The sequence below is a fragment of the Hordeum vulgare genome, chromosome 2H (assembly GCF_904849725.1).
Source record: "Hordeum vulgare subsp. vulgare chromosome 2H, MorexV3_pseudomolecules_assembly, whole genome shotgun sequence".
Classification (NCBI taxonomy): domain Eukaryota; kingdom Viridiplantae; phylum Streptophyta; class Magnoliopsida; order Poales; family Poaceae; genus Hordeum; species Hordeum vulgare.
In genome coordinates this window covers 662,169,324-662,186,910 of record NC_058519.1, presented here as the reverse complement: position 1 = coordinate 662,186,910, position 17,587 = coordinate 662,169,324, and the positions used below count along the sequence as shown (strand labels likewise).

The 17,587-nt window shown below is 45.7% G+C and overlaps 2 protein-coding genes across 2 annotated transcripts; one reads left to right on the top strand and one right to left on the bottom strand.

The window, feature by feature from the left end:
- Positions 1-3,343: 3,343 nt before the first annotated feature.
- On the top strand, positions 3,344-4,551 carry LOC123431363 (basic endochitinase A-like). Its single transcript, XM_045115173.1, has one exon. The coding sequence runs from the start codon at positions 3,376-3,378 to the stop codon at positions 4,363-4,365; it is 990 nt and encodes a 329-aa protein (XP_044971108.1). The 5' UTR covers positions 3,344-3,375; the 3' UTR covers positions 4,366-4,551.
- Positions 4,552-8,421: 3,870 nt separating this feature from the next.
- LOC123428554 (DNA-directed RNA polymerase II subunit RPB1-like) lies at positions 8,422-17,018 on the bottom strand. Its single transcript, XM_045112775.1, has 14 exons — positions 16,889-17,018; positions 15,446-15,709; positions 14,758-15,057; positions 14,508-14,666; positions 14,245-14,406; positions 13,907-14,127; positions 13,675-13,816; positions 13,268-13,603; positions 12,900-13,186; positions 12,560-12,818; positions 9,316-12,458; positions 9,073-9,144; positions 8,910-8,969; positions 8,422-8,811 (listed from the first exon to the last, which is right to left on the bottom strand). Exons 1-14 carry the CDS (start codon positions 16,970-16,972, stop codon positions 8,718-8,720), a joined length of 5,583 nt encoding a protein of 1,860 aa, XP_044968710.1. The 5' UTR covers positions 16,973-17,018; the 3' UTR covers positions 8,422-8,717.
- Positions 17,019-17,587: the final 569 nt, after the last annotated feature.

Below are 17,587 nucleotides of genomic sequence, written 5' to 3'. Positions count from 1 at the left end.
CAGGTAAGTAGTAGTATGATATACTTCTATTTTCAATACATTTATGATGCTAGATTATTATTTTGATTATATATATTCTATTCTCGTAATGTGCGACCAGCAGCCACGGGGAACGCATCTATGCGGATACTATGTTTGCGAGACCATTCGCACGTTTACCTCTGAGCACAAGGATCACAGATTCGACGTAAGCAATGAACATTCACACCTCTATTTTTAACCATCATTCTTTGTTATCATGATTGATATTCATATTCACCTCCTCTTCTTATATAGTACACGGCCATGAGGACGAAGGTCCTACCAGAGCAACGCGCAATTGCTGTTGCAGAGGAGCTTGCGATCTTTCTGAGGACGGAAGCTATAGATGACAAAGGACGATTTAGTGTAGCTAGGGGCCATTACTGATGTTCGTCCATGTAATCGAATAGACGGGCTCTAGTCCCGATAATTCAGATCTGCATATAATTGTATATATATGCTCGCTTGTAAGATAAGTTAATCGTATATATATATGCATAATTATTTCTATTTAAATTATATGAAAACTAATTCCCGAACACCAAACGAGGCATCACGTTAATCTCCGGAACACCTAAACCCTAAAACCCTAAAACCCAAAAATAATTTCATTCAGAAAAAAACAAAAAATAAGCAAAATCTGAAACTCTTTAGTCCCGGTCCGTGTAACGAGCCGGGACTAAAGGGTCTGCCCCTGGGGCGCTACGAGGCGCCCACGTGGAGCACCTTTAGTCCCGGCTTGTAACAGGGCCGGGACTAAAGGTTAGGCCTTTAGTCCCGCCTCTTTAGTCTCGGTTGGTGAACCGGGACTAAAGCTCCTTACGGGCCGGGGCTAAAGGCCCCGTCCCCACTAGTGTATCTTTTGTGTTACAAATATGAAAAGAGACTAGTAGGTTTGATAATTGGTCTTTGCAAGAAAAAAAAAGAATGTTTTCTTGAAGTAGTTCACTCCTGGAAGGATGTTCGTTTGATCGTCAGGAAAATATTTTAAGTGTGATAGGTGACTAGAAATAAAAAGGTTGTGTTTTGTGTTATATTCTTTTATATTTTTGATATCCTCCTACTGAACGTCATTCTTTTATTGCAACATTTATTAGTTTGTGTATTTCTAAGAGCATATTTAATACTTCCCCTCTCTCAGTGCATAAGTCATCTTAGGAAAAGTAAATAATTCTAAAATACTTAGACACGGTGCATTAACCCTAATCTCATTTTTTGTTTTTTGACATGAATAAAGGAATCAACCAATAAAATATGTGGGGCATTTATGTTTTTAATGACTTAAGACTACCTAACACAACATGAAGTGGTTAGTTCATCGCATGCAATGGTGGTAATTAGCAAAGGAACATTAATTTCTTCCGTTTTCCTCTTCATCTTGATCGCGGTGCACAATGTAAGATGACTTAGGCTAGCCATATTGGTGGTATCTTAGCTAGTAACATATACTCGGAAATAGCAAACATGTTGATGTGGCAGAAAATTAAAAAAGAAAGAGAAGGTTAGAGTAACATAGGTAGATACCGTATTATGTTAAATGCAATGCTACTTTGTGTCATGCATGGCAATAAATAAGATCACCTATGATACTAGTTTATAATATTATGCACTATAAAGATAGTATCATACAATAGTATCATATGCATGATACTACTACATGTTACTCCCCACTATGGCCAGCCTGATACACCGGTATGGAGGGAGTAGTTTATGAGTTATTGTGTTCGTAAATTGTCTATGACAACAACCAATGAAAATATTATCTGCTCTCTATTTATACCTCATAGCATGTGCAAAATTTATTGGTTCATGTACATACTTCCTCCGTTACAGTTTAGAAGGCATGCACGTGTATCTAGATTATCAATTTGACTTATATAAAATATATTATTTAGCATAAAAAATATGTCAATAGAAAATAGAACATCTAAAGTTTCTAATTATTATTTTTTTGTTATATATGTCTCTCATTTAATTGGTCAAATTGACGACCTAGGTACATGTACCGGACTTGTAAAACAAAAGAACATCTAAAGTTTCTAATTATTATTATTATTATTATTATTTAGGGAACGAACTGTAAAACAAGCTGAGATTCTATTGAATAACATCTTGTGCAATGAGAATGCTTGGACTATTCCCGAACCACCTCCTAAGCCAACTCCGAAGAAAAGAGGTATTCTATTCCTCAGTCCTGAAGATATGCAAAAAGCCAAGAAATCTATGCGAGAGAAAGGCATTAAATCTGAAGATGTCAAAAATCTACCACATATCAAAGAGATCCATGGTCTCGATAACCCGATATAGGTAGTAGAAGTAAATTCTCTGCGTAGGTTTGATGAGAGTGATATTCCTTTTGATAAACCTGCTAGCTTATGCTTGGATGAATTTGATAACTTTGTTGCCAAACAACAGAGTTTTAATGATTATGTTAGCAGACAATTGGAACAGAATGCTCGTATGCTTAGTCATTTAAGTGCTTGTGTGGACAGAAATGTCAATGATCTTAAACTTCTGAGTAAACATGCCTCTATGGTTACCACCTAGGTACATGTACCGGACTTGTAAACTGAGACAGAGGAAGTACATACAACCAGGATCTCTTTCTTCCTTTATTTCGACCTCAATGTCTTATCAAAAGAGCAAGTGACATGTCTTCTGGATGATGCCACTCGCATTAATGGAGGAAAATAGTAATACGACTCTGTTGATTCTGAGAGTCTCTAGTCTCCCATCAAATAACCATTTTATAGATGGTTTGTGTTATTGGACTAAAAATATGGAGTGGTAATGGGTATTCGGCACAAAATTGGGAGGGCCGGCAAGAAAATAAGTCCACCGTAATATGCACTATGCGCCGGGCTATCTATGACCCTGGTGTAGTAACTATAGTACACATCACAAAGTTGGAGAACATATTATATTAGTACAAGCTAATCTTAAGGTTAATTTCTAGGCCAATCTCATATTTTATTAGTACAAAACAACAAGTTTGAGCAGATCAGTATATCTTTTGGGAACAGGACAACATGCAGGCTAATTTTCTGTCGTTGATCGATGAATGTTGGGTCAATTTCAACAATTTATGAGAGAAGACATGTCACATGATCCTGTAGTAATGAAGATGATAAGGGTAATTTGTGTCATGTCACATTCTTGCAAAACAAAAATTGTGGCATGTCACATTCAGAATTCAAACCACACCTTTCTCCTCCGATTTTCCACACACACACAGAGTTGATCTTGCATACAATCACAGGACGGCTTCTCTCCACCAAATAAGGTCTATAAATTGGCGCCATAATCCATGAGGCAATAGGCATCGAGATCAACCAGACCGTGCCTACACTGAGAATGAGAGGCCCGAGTGTGGTGGTGGCCATCGTCCTGTCGGCGGCGCTCGCCATGGCCATGGTGGTCCGCGCACAGCAGTGTGGCTCGCAGGCCGGCGGCGCGACGTGCCCGAACTGCCTCTGCTGCAGCCGCTTCGGTTACTGCGGCAGCACCTCCGACTACTGCGGCGCCGGCTGCCAGAGCCAGTGCAGCGGCTGCGGCCCCACCCCTCCCGGCCCCAGCCCCGGCGGGGGCGTGTCGTCCATCATCTCCAGGGACCTCTTCGAGCAGTTCCTCCTCCACCGCGACCGATGCCAAGATGCCGCCGGGTTCTACACGTACGACGCATTCCTGGCCGCCGCCGCCACGTTCCCGGCCTTCGGCACCACGGGGAGCACCGAGACGCGGAAGCAGGAGGTGGCGGCCTTCTTCGGGCAGACCTCCCATGAGACCACCGGCGGTTGGGCCACTGCGCCTGACGGCCCCTACTCCTGGGGCTACTGCTACAGGCGGGAGCTGGGCTCGCCGCCCGACTACTGCCAGCCATCCTCCCAGTGGCCGTGCGTGCAAGGCAGGCAGTACTACGGCCGCGGCCCCATCATGCTCTCATGGAACTACAACTACGGCCCTGCCGGGCGCGCCATCGGCGTGGACCTGCTCAACAACCCGGACCTGGTGGCCACGGATGCCACCGTGTCCTTCAGGACGGCACTATGGTTCTGGATGACGCCGCAGGCCAACAAGCCGTCCTCTCACGCCGTGATCACGGGCCAATGGACGCCGACGGCCGCAGACAACGCGGCGGGGAGGGTGCCCGGCTATGGCGTCATCACCAACATCATCAACGGCGGGCTCGAGTGCGGCAGGGGGGCGGACAGCCGTGTTGCCGACCGGATCGGCTTCTACCAGCGCTACTGCAACATCCTTGACGTCGGCTACGGGGGCAACCTCGACTGCTACAACCAGAGGCCCTTCGTCGAGGGGCTTTTGATTCAGCGAGTAACGGAGTAACAACATATATACTACCATCTAAACGTATGAGTCCTCGATCGATGCATGCCTGTACGTGTGCATGTGATTACTGATAAATAATCTCGAGGACTAGTCTATCTATTGAGTAAATAAATGTATGAATAAACTTGCCTTACGTTGTTGTGTGTGAGCGTCGCTCCACACGATCACAGGTCCTTTATTGAAGACATGTCTTCCCATGTCGTATGCATAATTCTAGCAACAGAGAAGTAAGCAAACAGCTACTACAAATTCACACGGATAAGCACTTCTATCAACAGACAAGTAAGCATTACAATTATGCTTATCAGATCAGAACAAATTAAAGGACTGGGAAACAAACACTACTAGAATTTTCAACTATGCCTACAGCCAGATGCCGTCGGCATAGCCCTCCTACCGTCGGCATAGCTCTATGCCGACGGCAGCCGTCGGCATATCCCCGTCGCCATAGAACACGTCAGCGTAGATGCCACGGCCGTCGGCATAGAAAAGCTGTCGGCATAGGTATCTATGCCTACGGCTTTCGTACAGCCGTCGGCGTAGTTTGACCCTCGGCATATTTTTTCATGAAACGGTTTCTAACGGCGCCGTTACTCCACCTACCGTCCAGCGGAGTGACGCGTGGCGCATCTATGCCTAGAGCCAGGCCGTCGGCATAGATTGTAGATGTCCTGCGCCGGCCGTCCTTCGTAACGACACGTGGCTCATACATGCCTACGGCAATGCCGTCGACACAGATCGTAAATATATGCCGACAGCTAGGCCGTAGGCATAGATGCGCCACGTGTCGGCTACTGGTGGCATACCTATACGCCGACGGTCTAGCCGTCGGCACAGATGTGCCACGTGGCAACAACTGGCTACTTGGCCATATCTATGCCAACAGCAAAGCTGTAGGCATAGTTACACTCTGTTTTTTTATATATTTCCTATTTTGACCATTTCATTCAAAATCAACACAATAATATGACAGCAAATATGACATCACACTAAGATCATCATAAAGTCCAACATCATCATCATCTCACATAAAGTTGAACAACATCATCTCACAAATATCACATAAAGTTCAACATCATCATCTCACAAATATCACATAAAGTTCAATATTACAACAGATATCATCATTATCTCAAGAACATCATCTAATGAACACAAGTAGAAACTTAAAGAACATCATCAAGAACTCGACGAAGCAGGAGTCGTGTCACCAGTCCCCTACATGTTTTAGAAGAGATTATAAGGGTAAATATAATATTATGGAAAATGATACAGGTTTCGTATCAAAACAAAGAGGATACAGGACATTTCCCAAACAGTCAACTGATAACACTAAGCTGATCATCATAAAGCCGTGGTGGTGGTGGTGGTGGTGATCCTGGGACGCCATGGACGGAATCCAAACCTGGGAAGTGGAAGGATAAGACTTTGATTCCTCGCGTTGACCCTGTGATTCTCACCTCAAGAGGAAGGATCCAGGTGGGAGGCGGCGGCGCGGGCGGGGACGGCGGCGGCGCGGCTGGAGGAGGAGGGCAGGGGCAGGGCGAGGGCAGGGGCAGGCGGCGGCGGCACGGGTCTGGAAGTGTGGGCTGGATCGATGGATGTGGAATGACCGAATGAGTGAAGGCAGATACGGCTGAGGGGATAAGGCTAGCTATGCCTACAGCTTAGCCGTCGGCATAGCTTCGGACCCCACACGGCCTCCTCGATGCCCCGGATCGGTGACGTGGCAGCGTATGCCGACAGCTTAACCGTCAGCGTACCTACCTGCATTTTTTAATATATTTTTATGTATGTTTTTTTAAAGAAATTACTTTTATTAAACAAAATTCATATATGTTACTCATAAATTATTTTTTATTAGATCTTTCATTAAAAATATACATGTTACTCACAGATTATTTATATTAAAAAAATCATACATTTTACTTCGGTTTGACCCGCGCGCACGTTCCCCCCTCAAAGTGACGGCGACATTGCCGTACATGAAGGGCACACATCCGGAAGCACCGCGACGAGTGTCTACGCATGTCAGATCACTTTCACACATGCATAAGGACCCGACGCGATGTTTCGGTGGCATAGCTACCCCCGACAGCCAACCGATCAGACTAACCCTAGCCCCGTTGACCCATAGAACTAGGCCTTTGACTTGCGTCGGACGGGCTTTGACCAGTGGACTCTTCCACCTCGTTTCCATAGGTCGGTCCACAGGAACATGTAAGAACATGGTCTCAGGCCAACCCATCACTAGGTTCCCTCCATGTCGACCCGACGCGGCTATTTCCCCCCTCAAAGTGACGACGACATTGTCGTACATGAAGGGGGCCACATACGGGAGAGCCGCGACGGGTGTCTACGCATGTCACATCACTTTCACACATGCATGAGGACCCGAGCGATGTTTTGGTGGCATAGCTACCCCCGGCAGCCACCCGATCGGACTAACCCTGTCCCCGTTGAACCGTAGATCTAGGCCTTTGACTTGTGTCGGATGGGCTTTGACGAGTGGACTCTTCCACCTCGTTTCGATAGGTCAGCCCGTAGGAACATTTAAGAACATGGTCTCAGTACAACCCATCACTAGGTTCCCTCTATGTTGACCCGACGCCGCTATTCCCCCCCCCCCTCAAAGTGATTGCGGCAGTATCGTCCATGAAGGGGGGACACACCCCCGAGCGTCGCGACGGGCGTTTGTCGATGTCACATCAGTTTCACACATGCATGAGGACCCGACGCGATGTTCGGTGGCATAGCTACCCCCGACAGCCACCCGATCGGACTAACCCTAACCTCGTTGACCCGTAGATCTAGGCCTTTGCCTTGCATCAGACAGGCTTTGACCAGTGGACTCGTCCACCGCGTGTCGCCTCTTCGGACATGCCACCACACCGTACGACATGTATGAGGGCCTGGTGCGACGCTCTGGTCCCACTGCTACCCCAGGGCCCCGTCCCGCCTAACCGTGTAACAATTGAACACGAGCTCTAGCCTTTGACTTTTCGTGAGGGGGGGCACACCCCGGACGCGAGGGGGGTCACACCCCGGAGACGCGTGTAGGGCGTTTGCAACCACCACAATATTTCTGTAGGAAGAGCTGTTTTTGATTTTAATAAAATATAAGGACCTATATTCAAAGAAAATGACGACACATCATTAATGTATTCGAAAAAAGTACAAAGTACATATATATTCATAAAAATAATAATACATTTATATTTAAACATGGTACATGTAATTTAATCAAATTATATATATATATATATATATATATATATATATATATATACACACACACACATGGTGCAAAGAAAAGAAAAAAAACTATGCCTACGGCAAAGCCGTCGGCATAGATACGGCCAGGGCCGGTGGTCGACTCGCTGCGGATCGATGACGTGGCAGATATGCCGATGGCAGCCGTCGGCATAGATGTTGGTCGGTGCGTCCCGGATCGATGACGTGGCTTTGTGTATCTATGCCGATGGCCAGGCATCCAGCCGTCGGCATAGATTCAACGGCGTCAGCCCCCCGACCGGGGCCCGTCGCCGGCCCCACATCTATACCGACGGCCTATGTACGCCGACGATGGCCGTAGGCGTACTATTCTGTAGGCCGACGGCCTTTTCTATGCCGACGGAGGCCGTCGGCGTAGATGTAGATATGCCTACAGCTTTTCTATGCCGAGGGCTTTTAGAAAGCCGTAGGCATAACGCCAACTATGCCGACGGTCCCGACAAAAAGCCGTCGGCATAGAATAAGCCGTAGGCGTAGTAGGTTATTCTGGTAGTGAAAAACATGCAAGAAAACTGCATAATAATATGAAAATTAGAAGAGAAAAATGTGTACCTGACAGCAGCAACCCTTAATCCCTACTCAGCTGTGAGGTTTGATAGAAATTAGCACAAGAGGCAGCCTACACATTAGATCGACGACATGGTGCAGCTCAAAAACATTAAAGCGCAGCTAAGGCCTACCAAACGCCATAGCAACATTAGGAAATCTGCAGGACAAGTTCCAATGAAAATAAGAAGCGCTCCAGGTGAGCACTGCAAATAAGAAGTGCCAATGGAAACATTAACATAACAATCCGATCAACAACATCATTAACATAACAATCCGATCAACAACACATTATTAAGTACAATTGCAAATTCGCAACAACACAGTTCCAGGGCCCGGGGAATCACTCGCAACATCCATCATACATAACAACTCAAGTTCAGCAGAAATTTATCGGCAGCTCAGCAAAAACCAAGGCCTGTTCCGGTGACACACGAGGAAACAGGAACAGCAGCTAGTGCGGTGTGCTTCTGCCTCGGCCAGCAGCAATTTTCTCCCAGTCGGCGGCTTCAGGGAGCAGTCTCCTTGTCCTTGCCACTAGTTTGCGGCTCGGTAGATGTCGGCGAGTAGCCCGGTGCGGTGGGGGAGTAGCTTGCGGTGGGGCTGCACGTTCAAAAGTGATGCCGTCAGAAGAGGTAACCGATGGTGTACTTCCATCACGGACAGATCAATGAGATAAACTTGATGATGTGTTTAATTACCTGTAGTTTGGAGAAGTTGGGGTGTAATCTGGGCTAGGTCCTCCGGAAGTAGTGATTGGGCTGCAACACTCAGACATTGAGTTAGGAAACCCATCGTAAAATCACAGCAACAGGCGTTCTTTAAGTTGAAACAAGGTTGGTGATCAATTGAAATTCGGCTCACCTTGCCGGGCTGTATGATGGGCTTGGTTGCGCATACGAAGGTGAGGTGGGCGAGTAGGATGGTGAGGTCGGGCTGGAGAAACAAAATACGTGAGCACAAAATAAGCACAAGTATTTGGCTGCGAGCATGAACTGATGATCATGCCAGGGTTATTCACTTTTCAGATAAGAATAAGAAATATTAAATATGTATGTATAAATAGAATACCACAAGAAAGTCTATGAAGACAAGTTACAGAATTACCTGTAGTTTGGAGAAGTCTGACTGTACGGGCTCATCATCCTTGGGCTGCTTGGAGAATAGACATGTGAAGGACTGTACTTGGCCGAAGAAGGGCTGTAGCTCGGTGAAGTAGGGCTGTAGCTCGGTGACGTCGGGCTGTAACCAGGCGATGTAGGGCTGTATGCAGGTGACGTTGGGCTGTACGAGGGCGATGTTGGTCTGTATGAAGGCGACGTCGGACTATAAGTTGGCGATGTAGGGCTGTATGAAGGAGATGTGGGAATGTATGATGGCGACGTCGGGCTATAAGATGGTGAAGTCGGGCTGTATGAAGGAGATGTCGGACTATAAGATGGCGACGTTGGGTTATAAGATGGCGACGACGGGCTGTATGCAGGAGATGTCGGGCAGTATGCTGGAGAGGTCGGGCTGTATGCAGGAGATGTCGGGCAGTATGCCGGAGAGGTTGGGCTATAGCTTGGCGAAGTGGGGCTGTAGCTCGGAGATGTCGGACTGTAGCTAGGAGATGTAGGGCTGTAGCTCGGAGATGTGGGTGAGTATGATGGACTGGTCGGAGAGTATGATGGACTGGTCGGACTGTAGGAAGGAGAGCCAGGCGTATATGACGGTGATGCAGGGCTGTAGCTGGGTGATGCGGGGCTGTATGACGGAGAAGTGGGGCTGTAACTGTGTCCTGGCCCTGGGCTGAACACCGGAGAAGATGGACTGTAACCCCCAGAGGACGGGCTGTAGTTTGACGGCATGGGTGAGAACGCCATGCCACCAACATACGGCGAGAACTGAGCATCTGTAAGTGGAGAAGCCCGGAAATTCGGGCTCAGTAATGGCGACATCATTCCTCCATCATGGTATGGCGTCCCGGACACGGGTGAACGCGCCGGTGTGACACCATAGTCCAGACCATCAATATAACTCGGGAGTTGGAGCTCAATGGCCTGCTTCAGCATCTGGTCATTCAGATACAACCCACACCCTCCTGTACCAATAGGAGCAAGCTGGCCAAGCATAATGTTCTCGGTGACACCTCTCAGGTAATCAGATTCCGCATATACAGCAGCATCAAGCAAGATATCCACTGTTTCTTCGAAAGAACATCTCATGAGAGGCCCTGTGTCATTGCGATTTATGCCATGCCTGGTAATAGCCATCAGGTGACCTCTGTATGTCATGGTATCGCAGAGAATGGCCAGATGCCGGTAGTTAACATAAGACCCATCAAAAGATATCACCACCCTCAGCTCATCCAAGAGAGACCTGCGGACAGCCTCGATCCCAAGAACCTCAATCACTTCAATCAAATGATTACTTGTTGTCCTTGTAGGATCAACGTCAGCATGACACATGACGGCCAAGAGGTTTACACCTTCTGTATCAAGCATCCACTCCTCTTCTGATTTGAAACCTTCCTTTTCATCAAATTTATTCACCTTCCCCTTCTTGATGAAGACCTTGTTAATATCGGGAATGCCTCGAAGGGCCATCTCAGTCAACATGTTGCCCTCAATCTTCTTGAGGAAGACGTCGTCCTCGGCAGATTCACCCTGTGCCTCTCCTCCTTTTGGAGGAGCTTCGTCATTTGCAATGCGGACACGAAGGATAAGCTTATCAGCGTTGTCGTCATTGAATATGCATGACAAGTCGTCGTCAAACTCATGATTGATCTTCTCCGCAATATCAGCCATGCTCAGCTTCTTATCAACCATCATCTCGCGGTTGAGCTCAATACGCAGCAGCCAAGGAGACATCTTATCAGGGTCAACATCCTCATCGGGCATCTCATAGTATGACCTGACAAAGTCCACATCCTCGGGAATGAGGGTTCCCATAGGATCGGGGTCATACCATATCTCTGTGGCATGGGTCACGCTGCGTAGCGTGGTGTACTCCAATGCACACTGGACATTCTTAGCCGATTCTTTCCTACTGTTCACACCACGCTTTAGGAAGACAGACAGTGATGGAGTCTTGATCTTCTTGGCGACGTTAATGATCTCCCTCAACCTGGGAACTCCAAGGGTAACATTCTTAGCACTAACACCAGCATAATGGAAAGTATTGAGGGTCATCTGAGTTGCTGGTTCTCCAATCGACTGTGCGGCCACACATCCAATCATTTCACCAGGTGCTACCAAAGACTGTAGGAATCTGGATTCAATCTCACCAATGACCCATTCAAAAGATTCCTTTGTAAGCCTGTATTCTTTCAAGACCCTCTTGCTTGCAAATGTGCTACGGAGCAGGATATTGAAGAGCAAAGTAGCATTCTTCTGAGCCTCAATGCTCATGGCATCATCGCCGGGGACAACCTTGAGTCTTTCTTGCAGCTTATCGATCGCTTCAACGATTTCCATTGGGTGCATGTCAGAAGGTTTTCTTAAATCAATCTTGAAAGTCTTCTGAGCATTCCAGATAAGCCGCTTGAGGTTGACAGGCATGGGCCATACACATTCCCCAGTTGTGGTAATTTCTTGCCCAAGCTGTAATCTGTCAACTTCCAATTTCTGAAGCTCTGCCTCAAACACATTTCTGAATTCACGAATGGTCTTCAAATCCTCAACATGATCAGGCAACATGTAATTAGGCTTCCAGTTCATATCATTCAGTTCATAACGAAATACATTATCAAACTCATCCTTCTTCATCTTCAGGGAGTCCAGTTTCTGCGACTCGATCCAAACAGCATCCATGCCATCTTCTCCATACAAGAATTGAATGACATCGCCTAGGGAGTTCCTCACGGTACCATCATATTTCACCATGATGTCCTCCATAGCCTTCACGAGCCTCCGCTGGATATATCCAGTCTCAGAAGTTTTCACAGCAGTATCAATCAAACCTTCTCTACCACCCATAGCATGGAAGAAAAATTCCTGTGGTGTCAGACCTCGAAGATAAGAGTTCTCCACAAATCCACGGCTTTCGGGGCCGTAGTTATCTTTCGTGAAGTGGGGCAATGTACGATCAACAAAACCAAATGGAATCCGCTTGCCCTCAACATTCTGCTGTCCAACACAAGCAGTCATCTGCGAAATATTAATGAAACTGCCTTTTGAGCCTGCAGTGACCATAGCCTTCAAATTGTTGCTCTCGGACAAACTCTTCTGAGCACTACTCCCAGATTCATCACGAGCCTTGTTAAGAACCTAGCATGGGAAACAGATATGTCAAAACAAGTGTAAAAGAAAATGATCAGAAACTTCTATTTTCCCAGATGAAAGAACCAAACAAGGACATTCAGCAGTACCTGATTTACTCTATTTTCAAATGATTCCATCATCGTGCGTCCTGGCTCAGGTTCCAACTCCTTGCGTTGCGCTTGCTTAATAAGCTCACGCACTTCAGCCTTAGCATTTGCGATTGTCTCATTAATCTTTTCCATAGTATCAGCATCTGCAATTGTATCCCCAATTCCCATACTGAAACCATTTTGCAGAAGCCAGTAGTTTACCAGCCACTGTGTATGACCCAAGAACTTCCGTGCGGCATCTGGCCCTACCTCTTCCCTGCACACAGTCAAACCAAAATTATTTAGCAGAGGAGAGAACATGTGTATTAATATATGCAATGCAACTTTTATAACTTACCAAATAACATGAATAAGACTTCCACTTGATGCCCCAAGTGTTTTTTTGCAAAGTGTACCAGATAGAAGTTCCCCCTTCTCTATCCGGACCACAGTGTCACCAGGAGTTGTAAATCCATTTTCTGTTTCAGCGTGCCAGGCTGAAAATCTAATTAAATTAATTAACTTGGGGATAATCAAGTTGAAAACTTGTTTGCCAGTCCAAATCGGCCTTGGTTTCAAAATGGCAGGGGCAGGGACCTTCCCATCAAAATCTTCCCACCACATTAAGATGTTCATAAATACATCCTGGGAGAAATTTCAGAAAAAGTAAGCAACAAAACTACACAGCCAGTAATATTGAAGGTGTTTAAGGAGAGTATTGTTAACCTTTTCAATCAGTGTATCCCTTTTTGTCATTTTACGACACCCAAGAAGCGAGTCCTGAACAATGCCCATAACAGGTCTATTCGCTTGAGGCGACACAATACATTTTGGCACCATCATCAACTCTAAAACTTCAGCTCTGGTCTCAAATGACTGAGGAACATGCATATTCATTTCATCCCCGTCAAAATCTGCATTGTACGGTGATGTGACAGACAAGTTCAGGCGGAAAGTAGAGTAGGGCATAATTTTAATGCGATGTCCCATGATAGACATTTTGTGGAGACTGGGTTGCCGGTTGAAAAGAACAAAATCTCCATCATTGAGATGCCTTTCCACCTGAGAAGTCAAGCACAAATTGGGTGAGCTAAAAAAAGGAAATTTTGTGATGCCACGATATCGGTACTAACCTTGTAACCAAGCTCCAAATGCTGATCACTACTTTTCTTCACATAGCGAAGATCCAGCCTCTGACCATCTTCCCTAATAATGTACTTCGCACCTGTCTTCCCTGGGGGAGGGTGAGGTCCATATTCTACTAGCTCTTTCAACCTGGTATAATCAGATTTATACATTACTTATCAAATATCAATGCAGAAGAGTGATTACAGAAGGTGCCTTAATGACAGCAAATTAATTTACCTCTCAATGTTATATGGAGTGACAGTTTCTGGGTATGTCAGATTCAAGGCAATACTCCATGGCACCCCCAATTGATCAATGTTGATATTCGGATCTGGTGTGATGACGGTACGAGCTGAGAAATCAACACGCTTCCCCATTAAGTTTCCTCTAATCCGACCTTCCTTTGCTTTCAGCCTGCTGCAAATTGACTTGATAGGCCTTCCAGAACGCTGAGTGGCCTGAATATTTTAGACAAAATAATCAGGACAAATTATGTATTAGTGTTTTTAGGACAAAAGAGTGGGGTAAAATATCCATTACTGGTTAATACGGAAAGTGGAACTGAGACTACTCACCCTTGGTTGTCCAGGAAGATCATTATCAAAGTATGTTGCAATGTGAAACTGCAACAGCTGAGCAAACTCTGTTATAATGTGAGCTGGGGCTCCATTCCTCTCTTGCCTCCTCAAATTCTCATTATGTCGAATTATCATCGCTAATTGATGAGTCAAATCATCCTGTAGAAACAGAAGAAACGACAAGATAATAAAGAGCGAGTGAAAGGGCGCCCACTGAAGCAACCATTAGATTTGTAATATTTTACTAGCATTGGGCTAACCTCGCTTCTGGAGGAAGTGTCCATCATGACGGATGGTCTAACAGGGGGTGGAGGAATTGGGAGGACTTGCAGTATCATCCAATCCGGACGAGCATATTCAGGGTTCAGGCCCAATAAACGACAGTCATCGTCACTTATACGCTTGAGAACATTAAGGACCTGCCCCCCAACAAACCATGATGTGATCCATGTGTTTAAATGAAAATTCTTAATTAGAACCAACTGGATTGGGTAAAGATAATGTAAATACCCGCTCGGCAGTGAGAATTTGCTTTCGCTCCACTGGTTCAGGGAGTTGATCTTGATCATCATTTTTCTTCTTTGTTGCTTTAAATTCTGCAACCATCTTCATACCATCAACTGTAATATTTGGCTGCTGAGCACCACAACCACCTCTTTTCTTCACTGGCTCGTCAGTGTCTTGCTGATCCTGAGCCTCAAGGTCATCACCCCCAGAGCAAACCTTTTTGCTCTTGCAAGCATCGTATATTCTTCTTAATCTATTTTTAGGGTTCTTGATTTTCAGAGCCTGCTGGAACTTGGTATCCTCCTGCAAGATATATATCACTGATAAGTAACATGCCAAATCAATGTGCACAGCAATAAATGGCCCATTGCTGAGTAAACTATCAATTTGTTTGGTGCTGATTATATTATCAAATATGGAATGTTTCCCTACAGGTCCATAACAAAGATGCAACAAGTCTAAAGCAATCGCATCTACAGGTCGATCATACCTATCAAAAATGATTCTATATAGGTCAAAATTACCATGTTGAGTGAGAAGAGGTTCAAAATTGGACAAACAAAAATATTGTGAGAAGTAAGATTGTTATGATTAGCTTGTCTGGCTAGATATTGACCAATCAGCAACCAGTAAAATGCACAGGTCTTAAAATGGAAACCAGACCGACAGAAGGGTCAAGCAGATGCAGTACCTCGTCCGCGAGGATCTTGGAGCAGTTGAAGCACACGCACCGCATTATGGAAAGCACGGTCTTGATGAAGCCGATGTGGAACATGGGCTTGGCAAGCTCGAGGTGGCCAAAGTGGCCTGGGCACTCGGCCATCCCAGCCATACATGTGTCGCACTTGAGCTTCCGGTCGATGGTGCCCAAGCGAGGGTCGCTCAGACCCCCGGGCTTAGCCTTGCCCCTCTCCATAGTCTCCGCGTGCTCAATCATCACCACCGACATTTGTCTCTACAAATAAGGAAAGCAACAAAAAAGAAACCCAGTCAAATTCATTCCTAAAATGGTACACATTTCCAAATCGACCCGCGCGCCACCATTACAAAAAGGTCCACGGAACTTCAAAACATAACGGTCGGCGGTCATTTGAAACCGATAAATCAGTGTACTGTCAAATCAATCTCATTACTAGATGTAAGTAAGAGAGCAGCAACCTGTAAATCAGTGTGACTTTTATTCAATCAAGCGAACTTACATACCGAACAAAGACCTAATCAAAAGCAAACTGTAAAACCAAGCGTACGTAATGGTAACACCCACAACTATGCAGAATCCCTAGCTCACAGACTTAACCCAAGCATCACGCAGGTCACAAGGAAAGCAACGCAAGAATACTCAGTCAAATTCATTCCTAAAATGGAACAAAATTCCATATCGAGCCGCCGCCAATACAAAAAGGGCCAACATGACCGTTAAACCGTTAAAAAATAACGGTCGACGGTCATTCAAATTGTTTTGAATCCAATATAAATCACCGTGCTGTCAAATCCATCTTATTTTGATGTAAATAAAGTATATAAGAGAACTTGCATACCTAACAAAGACCTAATTAATTAAACAACAGTACTGTAGAATCAAGTGCGCGCAGTGATAATACACGAAATTATGTAGACTGCCTAGCTCACAGAGTTAACACAATTAACACCACGGGCCTTAAGAAATCAATTAGTTGGATTCTTGGGTCAAAACTTTTGATGTATATGCAATACAAGTGTGAATTTCGACTTGACCTAATATCAATCCTCCTAGCTAGTACTACAACTTGGAACTCAAAACGAACAAGTTTGGGCAAGTTACAACTTGACAAGTTAGTGCAGGTTTCTGCCCTGCACGAATTCTTTCTCTTACCGAATTCGGCAGGTTAGCAAAAACCAAACAATAATCTTACTAGATGCGTCGGATGCAAAACCCTAACTATGACGATGGCGTTAATTAGGCCCAACTTGTATCCGTGAGATGGATCAAAACTCGCTACCAAAAGAGTTGAATCTAGAACCACACAGTCCATCCGGGGATGGGGAACTGCACGAGATCCAACTCCAACATGAGCACCACGCAGGGAGGGCGGATCAGATCAGAGAGAGAAGATGAAGGACGAATCGGACGCTGAGGGAGGTGGGTGGGGATTACGATCTCATCGGGGCTGAGGACGCCGAACTGGACGAGCTGGACCTTGGCCACCTCGGCCGGCGAGTACGGGAAACGCGCGTCCATCGCGCCCCCACGCGCGTCGTCGTCGTCGGCGCCGCTGACGACAAGATCGAGACGGCGAAAGGGGGATCGGCCTGGGACAGACAAGGTGCGTCTGAGGGAGAGATGGTGGGGTTCGGCCTTTATTTATAGACCTATCCTGCGCCGCCCAGCCTACAGTGAGCCGGAGCAAACGAGGGTTTTTTTCTCTAAAATGAAAAATGAGGGCTTTTTTCCTGATGGGCTTTCTTTCTTCTTCTTGATTGATGACCAAGTACTTGTAACGCAGTTTGTCGAGCCTTTTTAGTCATGGTTTCATCTTTTTTTATTTTTTGAGCCTGTGTGAGGCCCTGTGTTTTATCAGAATGAAAATGTGGTTTTTTTTCGAGTGGAAGTACCATTCAAACATAGACACGCACATGTGCATATACACGTAGTCATTGTATAATGATGAAGTGCACGTGCAGTTGCTCATGTGGTCGTGAACTTCTGGAATGCTATTTCGGACCCGCATCCGGAGCATCTCTACATGGCGGGTGTTGAATAAGGACGTTGCTTGGTAATTAATTTCAACACTCGGTTGTTAGATCGATCAATCTGAGTTTTTCGGTTGGTGTCAAAAATGTCGGTGCCATCTTA

Excerpts from the sequence above, each read along its gene's own strand:
- LOC123431363 (XM_045115173.1), top strand. The coding sequence starts at position 3,376 with ATGAGAGGCCCGAGTGTGGTGGTGGCCATCGTCCTGTCGGCGGCGCTC.
- LOC123428554 (XM_045112775.1), bottom strand. The coding sequence starts at position 16,972 with ATGGACGCGCGTTTCCCGTACTCGCCGGCCGAGGTGGCCAAGGTCCAG. Across the intron at positions 14,128-14,244 it reads ATCTTCCTGGACAACCAAGG|GCCACTCAGCGTTCTGGAAG; the intron begins GTGAGTAGTCTC and ends TAAAATATTCAG. Across the intron at positions 13,187-13,267 it reads GGGATACACTGATTGAAAAG|GATGTATTTATGAACATCTT; the intron begins GTTAACAATACT and ends AATTTCTCCCAG.